At 48.6% G+C, this 16865-nt stretch overlaps 1 protein-coding gene across 1 annotated transcript in view; it reads right to left on the reverse strand.

Moving 5' to 3' along the window:
* Positions 1-6634: 6634 nt before the first annotated feature.
* The window catches only part of LOC143836454 (uncharacterized), a 29309-nt gene continuing 19078 nt past the window's right edge, over positions 6635-16865 (reverse strand). The window contains exon 2 of the mRNA XM_077335762.1: positions 6635-10477. Coding sequence (XP_077191877.1) covers positions 6635-8656 — 2022 coding nt within the window. The 5' untranslated portion in view covers positions 8657-10477. The remainder of the gene's footprint in view (positions 10478-16865) is intronic.

Consider the following 16865-nt stretch of genomic DNA (forward strand, 5'->3'; position numbering starts at 1 on the left):
GTTCCGGAGGTCCAGGGAAGCAATTTGGGGCGACAGACGAGGGACCAAGACGAATGTCGGACAGAGTTTCTGTAGCCTGGAAACTGACTGCCCTTTGTGGCTGTGGGAGCCCAATATTTAAAGGAAATTTGTGGCCTGAGGTTACAGGGGGCTGATCCTACCTTGTCCAGGGCTTGGACAAAGAGTTTGATGGCTGGAGCCGGGTCCCAACAAAGACACGGGTTGCTGAGACAAAGAAACTAGCTGCTGGGAATATGAAGAAATATTTCCTGTCTAGAAGGGCTGATGGCCCATTTCTGGCAAATCCTGGATGATTGATTGTGCCTGGGGATAGTGGTAAGGGAAAAGACAAAGACCAAATCTTGGATTAGATTTGGTGTTGAAAGAGAGTGGCCAGTTCCCTTTGCAAGACAAAGTGCTTGGCTGGCTGGAGGGGAGTCTTGGGTGGGGTGCCTTTGTCTCTCTGTACTTGCCAGGTGTGCTGACAAACTCCTCTTTTGTTGCAAGCAAGTAGGTCGGGGGAAGCCTAACTCCAAGTCCTGCTTCAGAGCAAGAAGTGGGTTTTAGTTGCTTTCCCATTATGCTTTGCAAGGCTTGACCTGGCTTTTCTCTCTCTGGTGCCAGGGTCTGCTCAGGAGTGTCAGGAAGGGTTGACACGGGTGTGCCAGCCTTTGATGGAGGGGTGGCAGCCCACATAACAATCCCCCCCTTCATTTGGGAACTACAAAGAGTGGAACTCTTTGGAACGTTCACAAATGACCAAAACACATGTAAGCAAAGATAAACTGTCCACAAAAGAAAATAGTAAGAAAGACTTTTGGGAGGGTGAGGTAGGTTTCCAGTTCTTGCCACTAGAAAAACTTCCTACTCTATCAAAGCCAAATTAAAAGCAAAAATAATATTAGGAGCTAAGGGCTGGTCCCTTTTAGGTGACTGTGGAGATATGCTGGCAAAGTGAAAACTGTTCCTTTTGACAGGTGCGGGCAGTTATTTCTAACATGCGGGCAGCAATCTACCTTACAAATACAATCTATAATAAAACATTATTCTAAATATCATTAATGAAAATTACATTCAAATGCTTAAATCCTAATGGGAAATACACATAACACATCAATAAAACAATACAATAACAGTAAATGAAATAAAATACATAACTCTCATGGCGGGAAAGAGGTTAGGTGTCTTTCCCTTTAGGTCAAATGTCCAATCCGGTAGGTCTAGCAGCTGCAATTGCTTTGCTGCTAGTCAGTCCAGTCCATGTGTAGGCTAGAGTCAAAAAATGTTTTCCAATCAAAGATGAATTTTTAATTCCATCACCATCTTGAGTTGGTAGACAGGAAGGGCAGCTGTAGGTGATGCAGGTCCACAGCTATACAAGAAAAATGCAGTGGAACGGAGGGATCCTGTCCATGCTGGTGAAAGGCAGAAAACAGTTCAGAACAGAGTCCATAGTCCTTGGGGCTGCATGAAGTATCTTCCTGGAATACCCAGGCAGGGGAAAAGCAGGAAGCATAATAGTTCAAAGCCAACTCCAGGTCAGGAGGTGAATTGCAGTAGCAGCCAGTAGAGGGCGCAGTGTAGACCAAGGTTCCATTGTGGGTACGAGGCAATCAGGTACAGTCTGTTGAATTGTCCCTTTTCCCAGCAGGTGAGGCAGAAAAGGGCAATGACCAAGGCGATCTGGCAGATGAGGATGATGATGAGGTGCATCTTGAGGTTGAGGGCACCAGTGGCATTGCTTGACCATCCTAGGAGGGATTCCCACCATTGGTGATGTCTCGAGTTAGTAGTCTTGGTGGCTAAAGTGGTACCTTTGTGAGTGACGGTCAGGATGGCAGCATCTCCAGCTGCTTTCACTGCTTCCAGGGTTTTCCAAAGAGCAGGATGCATGAGGAGGTGGTGGAGGGGTTCCATACCAAGTCCCAGGACGACAGGAGAGATATGGGAACTCTTGCTTCGTCCAGAGGAGAGCGGTGTAAGCGAAGACCCATTCATGGATTGAGTACATTTTACAGAAACAGTGATTAAATAATTGTGCCATGGGCTGGATCCGGTGATAACCAATGGCCAAATTATGCTCTTGGGTCACGTCCAAAAGAGCGTTTTTCCTGATCAATTTTTGGTGGGGGCAAGACACAGGTGATGTGCCTCTATGGCTTCACTGTCACAGATGAGGCCTTGTTTCTCCCGGCATTGGCAACTTTGGACATTGACTGTCTGCCAACCCATAGAAGAGAGATCCTAGCCCAGTGGCTAACATAGAGGATGTTTCCGGACTGAGTTAGAAGTCCAAGAAGAACTACAGGGTGAATTTGGAAAAATTCCTGTGGAACTACTGTCGCCACGAACAGGCGGAGCAATCCCGGCTCGATCTTGACATGCAAGAGAGCCTACCAATCAAATAGGGCAGCTTCATTCGGCATGAGGGTTGCCATCATGGACTGCTTTACTTAATGTGGCCCTCAGATTTAGGTCTGATTAGTTCCGTGACTAGGGCCAAATTAATAGAGTGAGCCTGCGCACATGCAAGTGCCAGGGAAACGTTCGCTCATTGAGTTCATGGAGTGCTGTACTTCTACAACAATCTCCAGAGGATTTTGGACTGGTTTGGTCAGTCAAGAGGTGGCATCAGTTGCTACTGCCAATTTATTTGTCAGAACTTCATTTTTTTCTACATCCATCAGGGACGCACCCATACCAATTGGGGCTAACCAGATGGATACATTTATTTAGCTGTGTAAGGTATTCTCCCCCCCTCGCGTCCGAGAGCGGGCAAGGTCTTTGTCCCTATTTCCCTTTACCCTGGATCAAACTGGAGGAAGGTTTCTGCCACACCTTCCAAAGCAGGCTCTCCTGAATTGCTCAGTGAGAGTTGTTTGACCACAACTGTTGTGGGGGCTGGAGGTTTGACCTCCGGGGGCTCTTCAGTGGCACAATCCTGAGGATTGTCTGATTGTCCCTTCCATTCCTTAAGCTGGGAACAATGGAAGTACTTGTAGCGGGTGGATCCCCTTTGGGGGATAGCCACTTGGTACACTGCAGGGCTCACTCTTTTTGTGATTGGGACTGGACCCAACCATTTTGCTGACAGGACATGATTTTTCTCCCAAAAGTTCCGGTACATGACCAATTGGCCAATTTCCCATTGCCGTGGGTTGCGAACCCACCCAAGCCGTTTGTCCACGCACCTTTGTGCAGTCCCAAGTTTCTCTGCTACCTGCCTGTGGATAGTAGCAATCTCTTGGACCAACCGGCTCACCCACTCATTGTTCACAACTATTGCATCCAGGTCGCTTGGGAGACTGGTGTCTAGCCACAGACTTTCAGGGAGAACCATTTTCCTCCCAGTCATTACCTGGTGGGGAGAGTACCCGTGCATAGCTTTTGTCCCTCGGATTGCCATAAGGACTATAGGGAGCTTCTCATCCCAGTCCCTTCCAGAGGACTTTACCATTTTCCGTAATGCTTCCTTTAGTGTACGGTTGGTTCGCTCAATTCCACCCGAGGATTGGGGGTGAGCGGCTATGTGGAACCTCTGCTTAATGCCCAAAGCGCGGCAGAGTTCCTGAGTGACCTCGCCGATGAAATGGCCACCCGAATCTGAGTCTATTACTCGCGGAAGACCAAATCTACTGAAGATGTTGTTAAACAACAACCTTGCAGTGGTGGCTGCAGTGTTGTTCCTGCAAGGAAAAGCCTCAATCCATTTGCTGAAGGGGTCCACTGCCGTGAGGCAGTAACGGTTGCCTCGGGGGGTGGTAGGTAATGGCCCAATAAAGTCAATCTGAAGGCGAGCCCATGGACCTTCAATGCGCTGGTGCTGGATGGCAGCTTTAGGACCTGAAGGGTCCGCATTTACCATAGCGCAGGCAAGGCAGTTGTTGACCCACTGCTCTATGTCCTGGCGCATGGCTGGCCACCAGCCTGTTTCCTTAACCCGTTCCAGGGTGATGTCCTTACCCCGGTGCCCTTGCTCATGGGCAAATTGGATCAAGTCTCCCCGAACTTCAGAGGGGACTAGCCAGTGGAGCTGTTCAGAGGAATCTTTGGCCCAAATGATTCCATCCTGTGTCACAATTTGGTACTTCCCTGTTGGATCCCTGCCTGCTTCCATTAAGTCCTTGACCTGTGTGTCTCCTTCCTGCAACGTAGCAAGGTCCAGGAGAGGGGTGATTGCTTGCTTGGCCTTGCGAGTGACTACGGGCTGAATGGGCGGGAGAGTGCGAGATTCCAGGAAGGGCCCCCCTGGGTCCATCAGAGCAGCCTCTTTCGCAAGAGCGTCCGCTCTGTTATTCCAGACACAAATGTCTGACGCATTCTTCTGGTGCCCCTTAACATGTGCAACCCAGGTAGGAGCAGTTCGATTTTGAATGAGCTCTGCAATGCGCAGCCATTTGGCGAGGTGAGAGATGGGTTTCCCATCTGAGGTTTTGCATCCATTTCTGAGCCAAATGGGGAGCCAGACTGTGGCTGTCTTGGCGACCCAGTCAGAGTCCGTGTAGACTGCCAGGGGACAGTCTGGAGCTTCGAACCCCAAGATCTCTTGGAGAGCTGTCACTTCAGCAGCTTGGCTGGAGTGAGGACGGGCAATGCCAGAAAGAAAGAAGGAGTCATGGACTCGGATTGCTCCATAGCCCGTTCTAGGAGAGCCATTCACATGTTGGGATGACCCGTCACAGAACCAACATGCAAAGCCTTGCAGTTGTGCTTCTGCTAGGGGGGCACCCCAAGAGACTGGCCAGTCCATGGACTCTACCACAGGAAGAGGGCACTCGTGCTGCTCACCCTTGACAATGAGTCCATAGGGGGCAGGGCACTCTCTCTGTTCCTTTTTAAAGTCTACGCCCCGATTGACTAGAGCGAGGGTCCATTGTGCTATGCGAGTGTTAGTCACCTGGCCGTTCTGGATGCGTCCAGAGATGATGTACTTTAAAGGGGTATGGGTAGACTGAACAATGACCTTCGCACCACCAATGATGAATTCCCAGTGTGTCAGCGCCCAGACTAGAGCCAAACATTCCTTCTCACAAGGACTGAACTTGGCCTCTACGGGGCTGAAATTCCTGGAAGCATAGGCTACTACACGGGCTGTACCTGCCTGGTTTTGACTTAAGGTTGCACCCATGCTTAAGTCTGATGTGGCAAGTTGGACATAGAAAGGTTTTCCAATGTCCGGATGAGCAAGCGCAGGGGCACTAACAAGACTACGCTTAAGCTCTGCAAAAGCCTCCTGCTGTTTGGGGCCCCATTCCCACTTGGCATCCTTCTTGAGGAGCTGGTACAGAGGCCGAGCCTTTTCTGCAAAAGACTCTATAAAATCCCTGGAAAAGTTAAACGTTCCCAGGAGAGCACGTAGAGTATGCGTGTCGGTGGGGGCAGGGAGCTTAGCGATGACTTCCACCCGCTGAGAGTCAGGGGTCCTTCCTTCAGTACCTAGGGAAAGACCCAGGTATTTTACCTCCTTCTGTACTAGCTGAGCCTTCTCACGGCTAGCTTTAAAGCCTTTCTCTTGAATGATAGACAGCACTTCCTGTGTGATTTCTCGTGTACACTCTTCCGTGTCAGAATGGACCAACACGTCATCTACATATGAAAGCACGTGGTTCCTAGACTCTGGCCTGAGCTTCTCCCACATTTGCATGACATGTGCATGGCAAATGCTAGGGCTAGAGTGAAATCCCTGGGGAGTACGTTTAAAAACATATTGCTGGCCGCGAAATGTGAAGGCAAACTTGTACCAACATGACTCGTGCAGCTTGATTGAATGAAAGGCATTTGCCAGATCAATGACACTGTACCACTTAGACCCTGCAGCTATGGCTGCCAAGATCTCATTGTATTTTGCAACAACAGGCGCTACTTGTGGGGTGGCCGCATTAAGCGCTCTAAAATCCACTGTCATTCGCCAAGTCACCCCGTCTGCTTTAAGAACGGGCCAGAGAGGAGCATTGCATATGGACTGCATAGGTGTTATGACATCCCATTTTAGCAAGCCCTCGATAGTCTTGCCAATACCGACCTCTGCCTCTGCAGGGTACCGGTACTGCCGTTGGGGAGGGGGGTCTTTCCCCTCAATGAGCACGCAGGCGCCTCGCACCAACCCACATTCTGCCTTGTCCCTTACCCAGATGTCAGGAAACTCCTGTACCCAGGGGTCAGTGGACAAAGGTGCTAGGGGAAGGGGGGCCTTGAGGGCTGCGCAACGGTGGATGGCAGACACCTCTGTGGGGCCATCTTTTAGGCTCCAAAGGAAGCCATTTGCCAGATCCATGGTTACCTTGTGGCGGCGGAGGAAGGGCATTCCGAGAATGCCATCATCCTCTCCCTGGTTCTCGCAAGCCTCAATCCGAGTTGTGAGTTTCCCTACCGTGAGAGGGATGTCCTGCCAGACTTTGGCTCGGTGGGTTCCTCCTCCAAAGCCAGCAAGTGCTCGGGCTTCTGAAGTGGGAGTTCCCATGGCTGCAAGCCTGGGGTGGAGGATATCAAGAGAAGCCCCTGTATCCACCAGGAGGGAGGCGGAAAGAGAGTTCCCGGAGGTCCCGACGCCCGCCTTGACCGTCGGTCTCCCCCAAGTGTCAGGCACAAGCTTTGCCATTACACCCAGTGGGAGATCTCTGGACCTCGGGCACCCCTATTCTGACCCCCCCTCGGCTTCTGGAAAGCCGGGGTAGTATGGGAAAGGATTTTCCGGGTCTTGCAAAGAGGCAACTGGCTGTGCGCCAGCAGCTGGTGCTGGTAGGGCTCTCATCAGGTCCGTGTAGGCCTGGATCATGACTTCTAGAGGCTGTTGGTCAAACTGCCGCATGTCCTGACCCATCTCCTTCAGACGAAACCAGAACCAGTTCCGGACTGATTTTCTGGCTGCCTCTGCAGGAGCGAGGCTGGCCGGAGCCATAGGAGCTGACGGCTGAGCAGGAGCTGGAACCGTGTTCCTGGGGAGCGGGGATGGGCGGGGACCGAAGGGGTTATTTGGGGAGAGGCCATTGCCGGGAGCAGCAGCAGGGCGCTCAGGACCAGGTTTGGCTCCTCCCTTGTTTCCCCCTCGATAGCCGCTCCATTTTGCAGAAAGATCCCAGGGCTGCTTGTCACTTCCTCCATTCCACTTGTGGGTGGAATGAGGGCCGTTGTTGGCGTAGGTGACTGCCTGCACCGGTTCCTGTGGGCTTTTCTTGGGATGCTTGACCTGAGAACCTCGAGCATGGGCCGCCTCACGGAAAAGGTCGCCAGCGAGTCGTACCTTTTCTTCCAGTGCATACCAAGCGATGTTGGTCGGGTCAAACATGCCTATAGCAATTTTTGTTCGGGTGTTGAGACCATTGTAGAATGGTGTCTTAAAATTGTCTACATTAAAGTTCCATATACCCTCAGCATTTGCCTGAACCTTTTCAGCTAACTGCGCAAGGAAGCACTTGCGGCTTGAATAGCTTTCAGGGTTCTCATCAGGGCCTTGCTTGTCAGTGAGGAACAGTAGCTCCGCTGATTGGCCCGGCCATAGCAATTTTGCTATTTCGCGGGCCCAATTCATTGGACCTAACTGTGCCATATTACGTTGGAGTAGGCCATTCCGTAAGGCTTGTGTGTCCGGTCCAGTAGCACACACCCTTACCAATTGGCACAGATCCTCCCCGCTGGCAGTGGGGTACTGCTCTAGGGTTGTACACAGCCATTGCACGCCAGTGTCCCTGTTGAGAGGGCCCAACTGGTCACCAATAGCCTTCGCTTCATGAGGCTTCCAAATCATGACTCTCTCCTGGTTGGTAACCTCGACACGGCCGTTTGCCATGTGTCTCCGGACTGTCTCATGCTGGACGGGATGGACCGGAGTGGGGGTTTCCGTCCAATCAGGGTTGATTGGCAGATGTGAGACAGCCTCTGCTGGCAGTACCTGCTCTGTGTGAGACAGGTCTGGCAGGGAAGGGAGTGTCTCGGGGTGCACAGTTGCAATGAGAGCAGTCTGAAGCCCCAATTTTTGCTTCAGACTTTCAATTTCATGGCGGCACGCATCATGGCTTATGGCTGAGACTTGTGCTGCTTTTTCCCTAGCCAGAAATTGTGCTGCACTCTGTGCCTGATCATGCAGCTTGCCCAATTCTTTCACCTTAGCAGAGGCCTCTTCTGCTCTCAGAAGAGCCTGTTGGCACTGGAGATCTTTCTCCTGTACCAGATTTGCATAGTGGTTTTTGTCCACAAGCAAGTCAAATTTCTCTCCTTGCAACTGTTCTATTTTTCGGTGGAGCTTGCTAATTACAGCATCTCGCTCCCCGATTTCTCTCTCAAGATCTTTTCCCAGGGACTCAAGGCGAGCTTCCCTATCAGAGAGCTTGAGTGCATACTCGCGCTCCTGATTTTCCAGTGCTAGTTGGAGGTCCTGTTCCAAACTTACCGACGCTGTTTGGAGTTCTCTAATCTGTGCCACACTGTCCTGCAGCGCAGTGTAGAGACCCCAGGCAGCGTGGGTACTCACACTTCCCAGTTTCAGCCTCCTGGAGTCACAGTATGACTGAAAAGTCTCTGTAAGTTTCTCCAGGGGATTTGGATCTTTAAAGAACCCAGGTTTCCAGGGGTTGCGCCCCTTTGACATGACCCACTTGGTCAGCTGGTCTACCCTGTCCTTGCTCTGAAAGGCTTCAGCAAGAACAATCTTTGCAGCCATCTCTTATGGCAGCAGTTACCCAAACACTCAAAGAGATAGGGGAAATCCTACAGGCAACGCACCCAAGAATTAACCCAGAGATTGCTGGCACCGAGCTCCGGTATGCAGCAAAAGAAAGACCAGGCCTGTGTCCTCTGTCTCTGCAGAATGATCACAGCCTGCACCAACCCTGATTCACGGTATATACAGCACATGAACAGGAGGAAACAAAAAAAAAGGGGGGGTTGGCACGGTGTCCTTTCTTGCCCTGCACTTAACGGGAGTGCCCGAAGTCAGGAGGAGCACCTGCAAATCTCGACTGATTCACGGTATCTACAGCTCGTGATCAGAAGAGGAGGAAGAGGAGCCCTAATTCACGGTATATACAGCACATGAAAGGGCAAACCTCAGCTCTGCCTTAGCGAAGGTCAGATGCGTGAGGGCGGGGTTCCCTATCGCACGCTACCGTGGTGGGAGGCACCCTGTGGGTCTGAAAGATGCAATGTGGGGTCCCCACAGAGCGACAGTCAAAACCCACAACAAAAATTCCAAGTTAACACCGTTTTAGCCCACGGCCAACAGGCTTTATAGTACTAAAGGGAAGGAGGGGAACGGAAAACAGCCCACCCAGAATTCACACAACAGCAATTGGCAAACACACTCACACAACAAAAGCCACTAGTTCAACTCAGAGACTTTTCCCCTACGTCACCGAGGTTTTAAACCGAGGTAGTTGCACCACTGCTTTTACCACGGAATAAAAGCCCTGGGGCAATTGCCCGCGTGATCCACCAGATCTGTTACGCCAAATGTGTGTCTTAAGGACACGTGTCTAAATTTAGTTGTGGGGAATCAGCTAGTAGAGCCAGCAAGAGGCAGCGTGGCGTAACGTGGGACCTTGTATTGCACAGTTTACTGGGTAATTATGTCACTGAGATAGAACCAAGGCAGACAATGATCTAAACATGGAAGAACTTTATTAACACACACACTAATTAGACAAAAGACAACACATGCATACTCTAGCAAAGAAATGTACATTCCTAGCCACTAGCACACAAGGAAAAGGCTTATAGGGGAGGAACCTATACTAAGGGTTGATTGGAAGTGATATCTACCTGTCTTCTGGGTGGAGCGGAGTTCCGGAGGTCCAGGGAAGCAATTTGGGGCGACAGACGAGGGACGAAGACGAATGTCGGACAGAGTTTCTGTAGCCTGGAAACTGACTGCCCTTTGTGGCTGTGGGAGCCCAATATTTAAAGGAAATTTGTGGCCTGAGGTTACAGGGGGCTGATCCTACCTTGTCCAGGGCTTGGACAAAGAGTTTGATGGCTGGAGCCGGGTCCCAACAAAGACACGGGTTGCTGAGACAAAGAAACTAGCTGCTGGGAATATGAAGAAATATTTCCTGTCTAGAAGGGCTGATGGCCCATTTCTGGCAAATCCTGGATGATTGATTGTGCCTGGGGATAGTGGTAAGGGAAAAGACAAAGACCAAATCTTGGATTAGATTTGGTGTTGAAAGAGAGTGGCCAGTTCCCTTTGCAAGACAAAGTGCTTGGCTGGCTGGAGGGGAGTCTTGGGTGGGGTGCCTTTGTCTCTCTGTACTTGCCAGGTGTGCTGACAAACTCCTCTTTTGTTGCAAGCAAGTAGGTCGGGGGAAGCCTAACTCCAAGTCCTGCTTCAGAGCAAGAAGTGGGTTTTAGTTGCTTTCCCATTATGCTTTGCAAGGCTTGACCTGGCTTTTCTCTCTCTGGTGCCAGGGTCTGCTCAGGAGTGTCAGGAAGGGTTGACACGGGTGTGCCAGCCTTTGATGGAGGGGTGGCAGCCCACATAACAATCCTAACAAATAAAGAACAAACAAAGAAAGCAAAGAAAGAATACATAAGAAAAGACTGCTCTCATTTTTGATTTCACATGCTTTATCGTTTGCCTTAGGATAGGTTTCTTGTTCTGAACTGATCTCTGTAGTCTGGAGATGAGCTCCTGTTTTAGGGGAACCCCACATCCCACCTGGAGGCTGACATCCCTGATGGCAAAGTTTCGATTTGCAAAGGGGAGAGAAGGAACAGATCAGCTGTACAACTGAGGGACTTATCAGGAGAGAGAGGAAGGCCCAGTGATGTCACTGGCAATGTGGCTACATCACTTCCAGCTCAGTGTCCCAGTGATATTTTGGCCTGCGGGCAAAATTTGATGGTAGAAGTCTTTGGGCAAAGAGCTGGCTTTCCTACTCCTCCACATGCAGCCAGCTGGGTGACCTTGCGCAAGTCACTGTTCTCTTAGGTCTGTTTTCAGAGAGCAGTTCTGTCAGGGCTCTCTCAGTCTCACTTACCTCACAGGGTGTCTGTTGTAGGGAGAAGAAGGGTAAAGCCACCTTGAGACTCCTTCGGGTAGTGAAAAGTGGAGCATAAAAACCAAATGTTCTTCATTCCCCTCCTCTCGCAAGCAGGCTACCCTGCTTGCTATAGGAGTCAATGGGGCTTTGAGGATTAGGAATTATAATCATATTAGGAATTATAACTATCTAAAGGTAAAGGTATCCCCTGTGCAAGCACCGGGTCATGTCTGACCCTTGGGGTGACGCCCTCTAGCGTTTTCATGGCAGACTCAATACAGGGTGGTTTGCCAGTGCCTTCCCCAGTCATTACCGTTTACCCCCCAGCAAGCAAGCTGGGTACTCATTTTACCGACCTCGGAAGGATGGAAGTCTAGAATGATAACTATCTAGAATGATAAAATTTGGATTTAGAATTATTCATAACTTCAGGATTATTCAGTGCTTCTGAATATTTAGAAATCCAAATTGCATATCCCTATTAGATTTCTGAGATGGTGTACCAATGATGAATTGCATCTTAAAACAAAACAAAACCCCAAACACTTTCCTAATAACCTTCCTATATCTGCAAAATCCAGCACGCCAAACTAGATTAAAACCTCTCTCCCTGCTGCCATAACGGAAATTAAGAAATCCAGAACCATGCATAGATTAGGCTTCTCTGGTTCCTCAACTGTATGTCTATTTTGTGGTCTAGGCGATCATGCTGCATAATATTCTATTAAATCCCCCTTCTAAACAATAACTGTGGAAATGTAACAGATAAAGCCAATTCCCTGGATTTAATGGGCTTAAAAGAAGAGTGAACATTAACACAAGCATGGGTAACTTTATAAGAAGACGGGAATATTGAAAGGGGTTGATTTTCTCAACATTAATAGGAAAAGAGTCTTTCGCCACCAGCTGTTTTATTGGCAAAGGCCCTATTTGAAATTACAAAACCCCATCTTCGTATTCTCTTTGGCACGGGATATGCCTTAAATGAAAATGACCGAGATGAAAAAGAACCTCATCCGAAAGTTGATTGTTCTTATTTTTTGGAAACGTGGACCAACTCCCCTCCTGTTCCGAGTGATGCTAACGAATTGCGGACACGGTCTCCAAATTAAGATCGCCGCCCATGTATTTGCGTATCCAATTTACCAGCGTGATTTGTTTCCCTCGCCTGTGTTTGTACAAACTGCAGCAGCGTCCTCCGGAATGTGATATTTAGAGGCACAGCACCCCTGCAAAATCATCACAATAATAAAAATAGCAGGGCGTAGTAGTGCCAGAGCAGGATCTGACCTGATCGTTGTGAATAATACAGTATGAAATGTAAAGAAGCGGAAGTTAACAGAGAAGGCTTCTAAAGTTCTGACAGAGTAAAGTTTGGAGAAAACGCTCGGGCTGATTCTTGAAGTGGGTCACGGGTCATGAAGAAGACACACTTGACAAAAGAGAGAGACAGGCTTCCTCTGCATTTTAATGTTTCCTTGCCAGGAAGTACGTTCAGCTCGTGACTGTTTGAGGCTCAGGCGAGGTACTTTTGTCTGAGTACGGGCAGTTACTTGAAAACTTCATGCGGCGTTCGAGTGCCGGAAGTTCACACATGTGTATGTTTTGAAATAACAGGGGAGGGGAGGCGGGCTGAAAAACTCAGCTCTCAGGGCTATAGCTTCAATGTTTGATATGAGAGCAAGGCCGGGGAATGGCTACGGTAGTCTCGGGAACCACAGGAAGCAGAGGGTGGACTTTGAGCTGTCAGGACAGGAAAGGAGTGGGATGCTGGAACCAGGATCGAGGCTGAGAAGATAGGAGAAAAGGGCAGTAGTCCAGGAACACTTCATTCATTCATTCATTCATTCATTCATTCATTCATTCAATCTATTTATATACCACCCTTCCCTGAGGCTCAGGGCGGTTTACATGGAACTAGAATAAAAACAGTACAGACAACATGATAAGTTGAACAATTGTGACAGTCATAACAGGAAAACAGTAATGGAATGGAACAAACATGGTGAGAACATCCGATTTTAACTGTAACCTACTGATAGCCTCATAGGATGGACATGTCAGTGGTAGTTCTCATGGGAAGGGGGCTCAGGGGAAGTGACTGAATTAAAGTTGAGCAATAGTTGGGGCAGGGGCTGAGCTTTCCCTTTGGTATAATGTTAAGTCTTCTGCATTTCGGTGAGAAAGATGGCGTCTGCACCTGTGCAAAATTCTTCACAAGGCTGATGGATTTCCATTCCATAGGTCCACAGTGGGACCTTCCATGATGATAGATCAAGATGGGTGGCTGTGTTAGTCTGTCTGGAGCAGGAGAAAAGAGCAAGAGTCCAGGAGCATATTGAAGACTAACAACATTTTGTAAGTCACTGCTTACTTCTTCAGAACTACAGGAGAATCGGCGTCTTTAGTTAGGCCATCTAGAGTGGCCGTTTTCAATGGGGGCCATATGGCCTCTGGGGAGCACTAGCACATTTGAAGGGGGTCATAGACTGAAAAATATGAGGTGAGGCCAAGGGGTGTATGGAGGGGGGGGTACTGGTAACTGTGTGGATGACATACCCTTTTTTCTCAGGTATAATGTCATTAATTTAATCTGTGTAATCCGTTCCTTTACGTGGGCATGGATTAATGCATTCAAGAAAAAAAAATGAATGCACATGCTTCACTTTGTGGAATGTTCTAGAAATCAGTCTCATAAATATATAAGACAAGCTACATCAAGTATATTTAGTTCACTCTTAGCTTAAGCCTCTTTTAGCCTAGCTCATTGCACAAGCGGCCAGCCTGTTGCAGGGGGCCATGGAACATGAGAAGAGCTCCTAAAATGGCCATGGCCACCAAAGAGTTGAGGATGGCTGATCTAGAGTACATGGATCTCTTCTACCTTGTTGATTTATTTGTGTTACTTATAGACCGTCTTTCTCACTGGGGCTCAAGGCGGATTACACTAGGTCAATGAGCATGATCAATAGAATAAGACATCTGGCGAGTGAGACTAGGATTACTTTGGTCATGCAGGGATGTCCACAACTGCTGGATAATCCCATTAACCAATGTGGTGGTGGTGGTGGAAAGGGTTTTTTCTTAATTTATAACCCACCTTTCTCCCAAATGAGGACCCAAACCAACATTAATCACTGCTGTTAAGCCACTGTGGACAAGACTATCAGAGGTGCTTTGCCTGCCTCTGTGTAACAACCATGACCAACTTTGGGGGCCTCCCATCCAAATACTTGTTGAAATAGGCAATGTCTGATGCATAAAGAAGAAGAGAAGAAGACTCTACAGGGGGGCAGGAAGAAGATAGAAAAGCAAGGTCAGGACCTTCTCTCATATTAAGTGTCATTCCTTATCTGTCTCCAGATTGCTACTCTTAGGGGGAATTTCCTGCTTCTTCTCAGAAGCCACAGATCTGTCTCTGTCTCTGTCTCTGTCGTCTCTGTCTCTGTCGTCTCTGTCTCTGTCTCAGCTAGACCTGTAGTTAGCAATTACCCCTGTCTCTCCTCTGCACTATCCAGTATGTTAATTCCTGAATAAACTTTTATCTACTCTTTAATCAAGCTGTGCAACCTCACTGTGTTATTTACTCTGCTAACAATACTCTGCTAACATGGCTGACCCTACTTAGCTGCTGAGATCTTATGAGATCGGGCTAACCTGGACCATTTCGGTCAGGGATGGGAAAGGACCCAGGACGTTTCCTGTTATTGCAACAGAACTTCCCACTCCTTAATATGCCAAAACATGTGCCCTCGTGGCATTTTACTTTGCTTGCCCTCCCCTGCCAGGGAAGTGAATATATAAAATTGATCTTTCCACTCACAGATCGGGGAACAGGTATTGTACAGTCATCTGTGCTGTGAGAATAACAGTTCTGAACAAGCCTCCGCTTGTATGGAATGGGCTGAGGGCTGGTTGATTCACAGTCGCATTTCAACATTTCCGCACAACACAGGAACCTATGAGTTAGGACAGGTGGAACCTGCAAATGGATTGTGCATGAGAGTCAGCATGGTGTTATCAAGACCTGCTAATCTGGAGAACCGGGCTTGATTCCCCCTCCTCCACATGCAGCCAGCTGGGTGACCTTGGGCTAGTTATAGTTCTCTTAGAGCTGTTTTTGCAATGTCGATTTGGACACTTTTTAGACGAATCTTGTCTGAATCGACCTCTCTCTTTAATTAAACTGCCCGAATCAGCCTTGGCTGAATTGTCAAACTGTGATTCGAGTGCGAATTGTCGAACGGTGATTCAGCCACAGTTCTGCAGGGCCTGTAAGACTTGAGCTCTTCCACAAGGCACTTGTTGAGGCCAGATCTAGGAAGAGCTTATTAGACCTCTCCAAGCACCTACCCTGAGGCATTAGGTTGAGACAGGCCATGGAGCCAGAATTTCTTGAGGGTGGTTTTTTATTGTTAGGATTTATTTTATTGGACTATTGTAGCAGTCTATTTAATTGAACTGTATTTTACTTGTTGTAAACTGCTGTGAGCCAGCTGGCCCGAGAGTGGTGATTAACAAATGTAATAAATAAATAAAATAAAATGTAAAGATTGGGAAGTTTAGAGGGACCAGAATTTCCCTTTCCCATCTATTCTGTGGTCTGGGAACGACAGGGGTCTGAAGTAGAAGCACCAAATCTGCAGCAGAGCTGTGGGTGTCTTTCCTCAAAAGAACGCTCAAGTTTCAAAAAGATTAGACCAGAGGGTCCGATTCTATGGTCACGCAAAGAGGGTGCCCCCATCCGACCTCCATTGTTTCCAATGGCAAGGGGAAAGAAGCTTCCCTGTTCTCGCCTTGCCAATGGACAGAATGCCACAGAGCTACAAGCACATAAGGGAGAGATATCTCCCCTGCTCATCCTTCCTCCTGCACCCTTGCTGGAAATTCCAGCAAGCTGTTTGCAATTCTCATCTAAGCGAGAGAACATTTTGCGCGCGTGTATGTGGTGGTAGGGGGGAGCAGCCCACGATCTGTACGCTGTCTATGCAAAGATAAAAATATCCTTTCAGCCACATTGGATCAGTCACTGCTCAAAGTCAACAAAAGCCCACATTGCTCCAATTCAAGCACATCCCCCAGTTCATGAAAAACCCTTTTAGGAGCTGGGAGGTTTATAGGCCTGATTCTTCAGGGCAACTGGACCGTTTCGCTCCTCCGTAGCACTGAGTGCAGGTGGGCAGAACAGCTAAATGCTTGCTAATGGGATTGCCCTGGCCCTTAAAAGGACCAAATAATTTCCTCTTGAGAGGCAGGGCGCAGAATAAAAAGGAGGTTGCAAGAATCCAGGGCTACAGACTAGAAGTGAATCTGAACCGTTCCAAGGCCAGAGGTTTTAGCTCCTAATTGAGGCTTTTTAGGCCATGTCTTGATTAAAGCTTGATGCGCAAGAAGGGAGTGATTAGGGAACTGAAGTTCAGTGTGGAGCTAAGGGGGTGGGGTGGGGTGCTACTGTGTCAACTTTATTCAGAGTTGCCAGCTCCTGTTTGGGAAAGCCCTGGAGATTTGGGCAAAGAGCCTCGAAGGAGTTGGGTTTAGGGAGGGGAGGGGATAAAATCCCACCCCCAAGCAGCCAATTTCTCCATATGAACTGGAGATCTCTAGGTATCCCCTGGATGTTGGCAACCTTTGTTGTATCAATGAGTTTCCTGTTGGCTGCTCGTCTCTTGAATTTTGGGGATAAAATCCAGTGGCTTTTGGCTAGAGCGGAAGAAAGCAACAATAAGTTTCTTTCATTATTTAATGTTGGCAGAGTGTGAGCACCAGACAGCTTAAAAGAATAAAACAGCTTGAATTAAGAAGAGAAACAGCATTGCTTAGAAAGTCCAGTCTAAATATTCTGTTGTCTCATTCTGTCTGCTCGGGAGGCAAGCAGGGAGGAAGTGAGGTCAG

The sequence above is a fragment of the Paroedura picta genome, chromosome 4, assembly GCF_049243985.1.
Source record: "Paroedura picta isolate Pp20150507F chromosome 4, Ppicta_v3.0, whole genome shotgun sequence".
NCBI lineage: Eukaryota > Metazoa > Chordata > Lepidosauria > Squamata > Gekkonidae > Paroedura > Paroedura picta.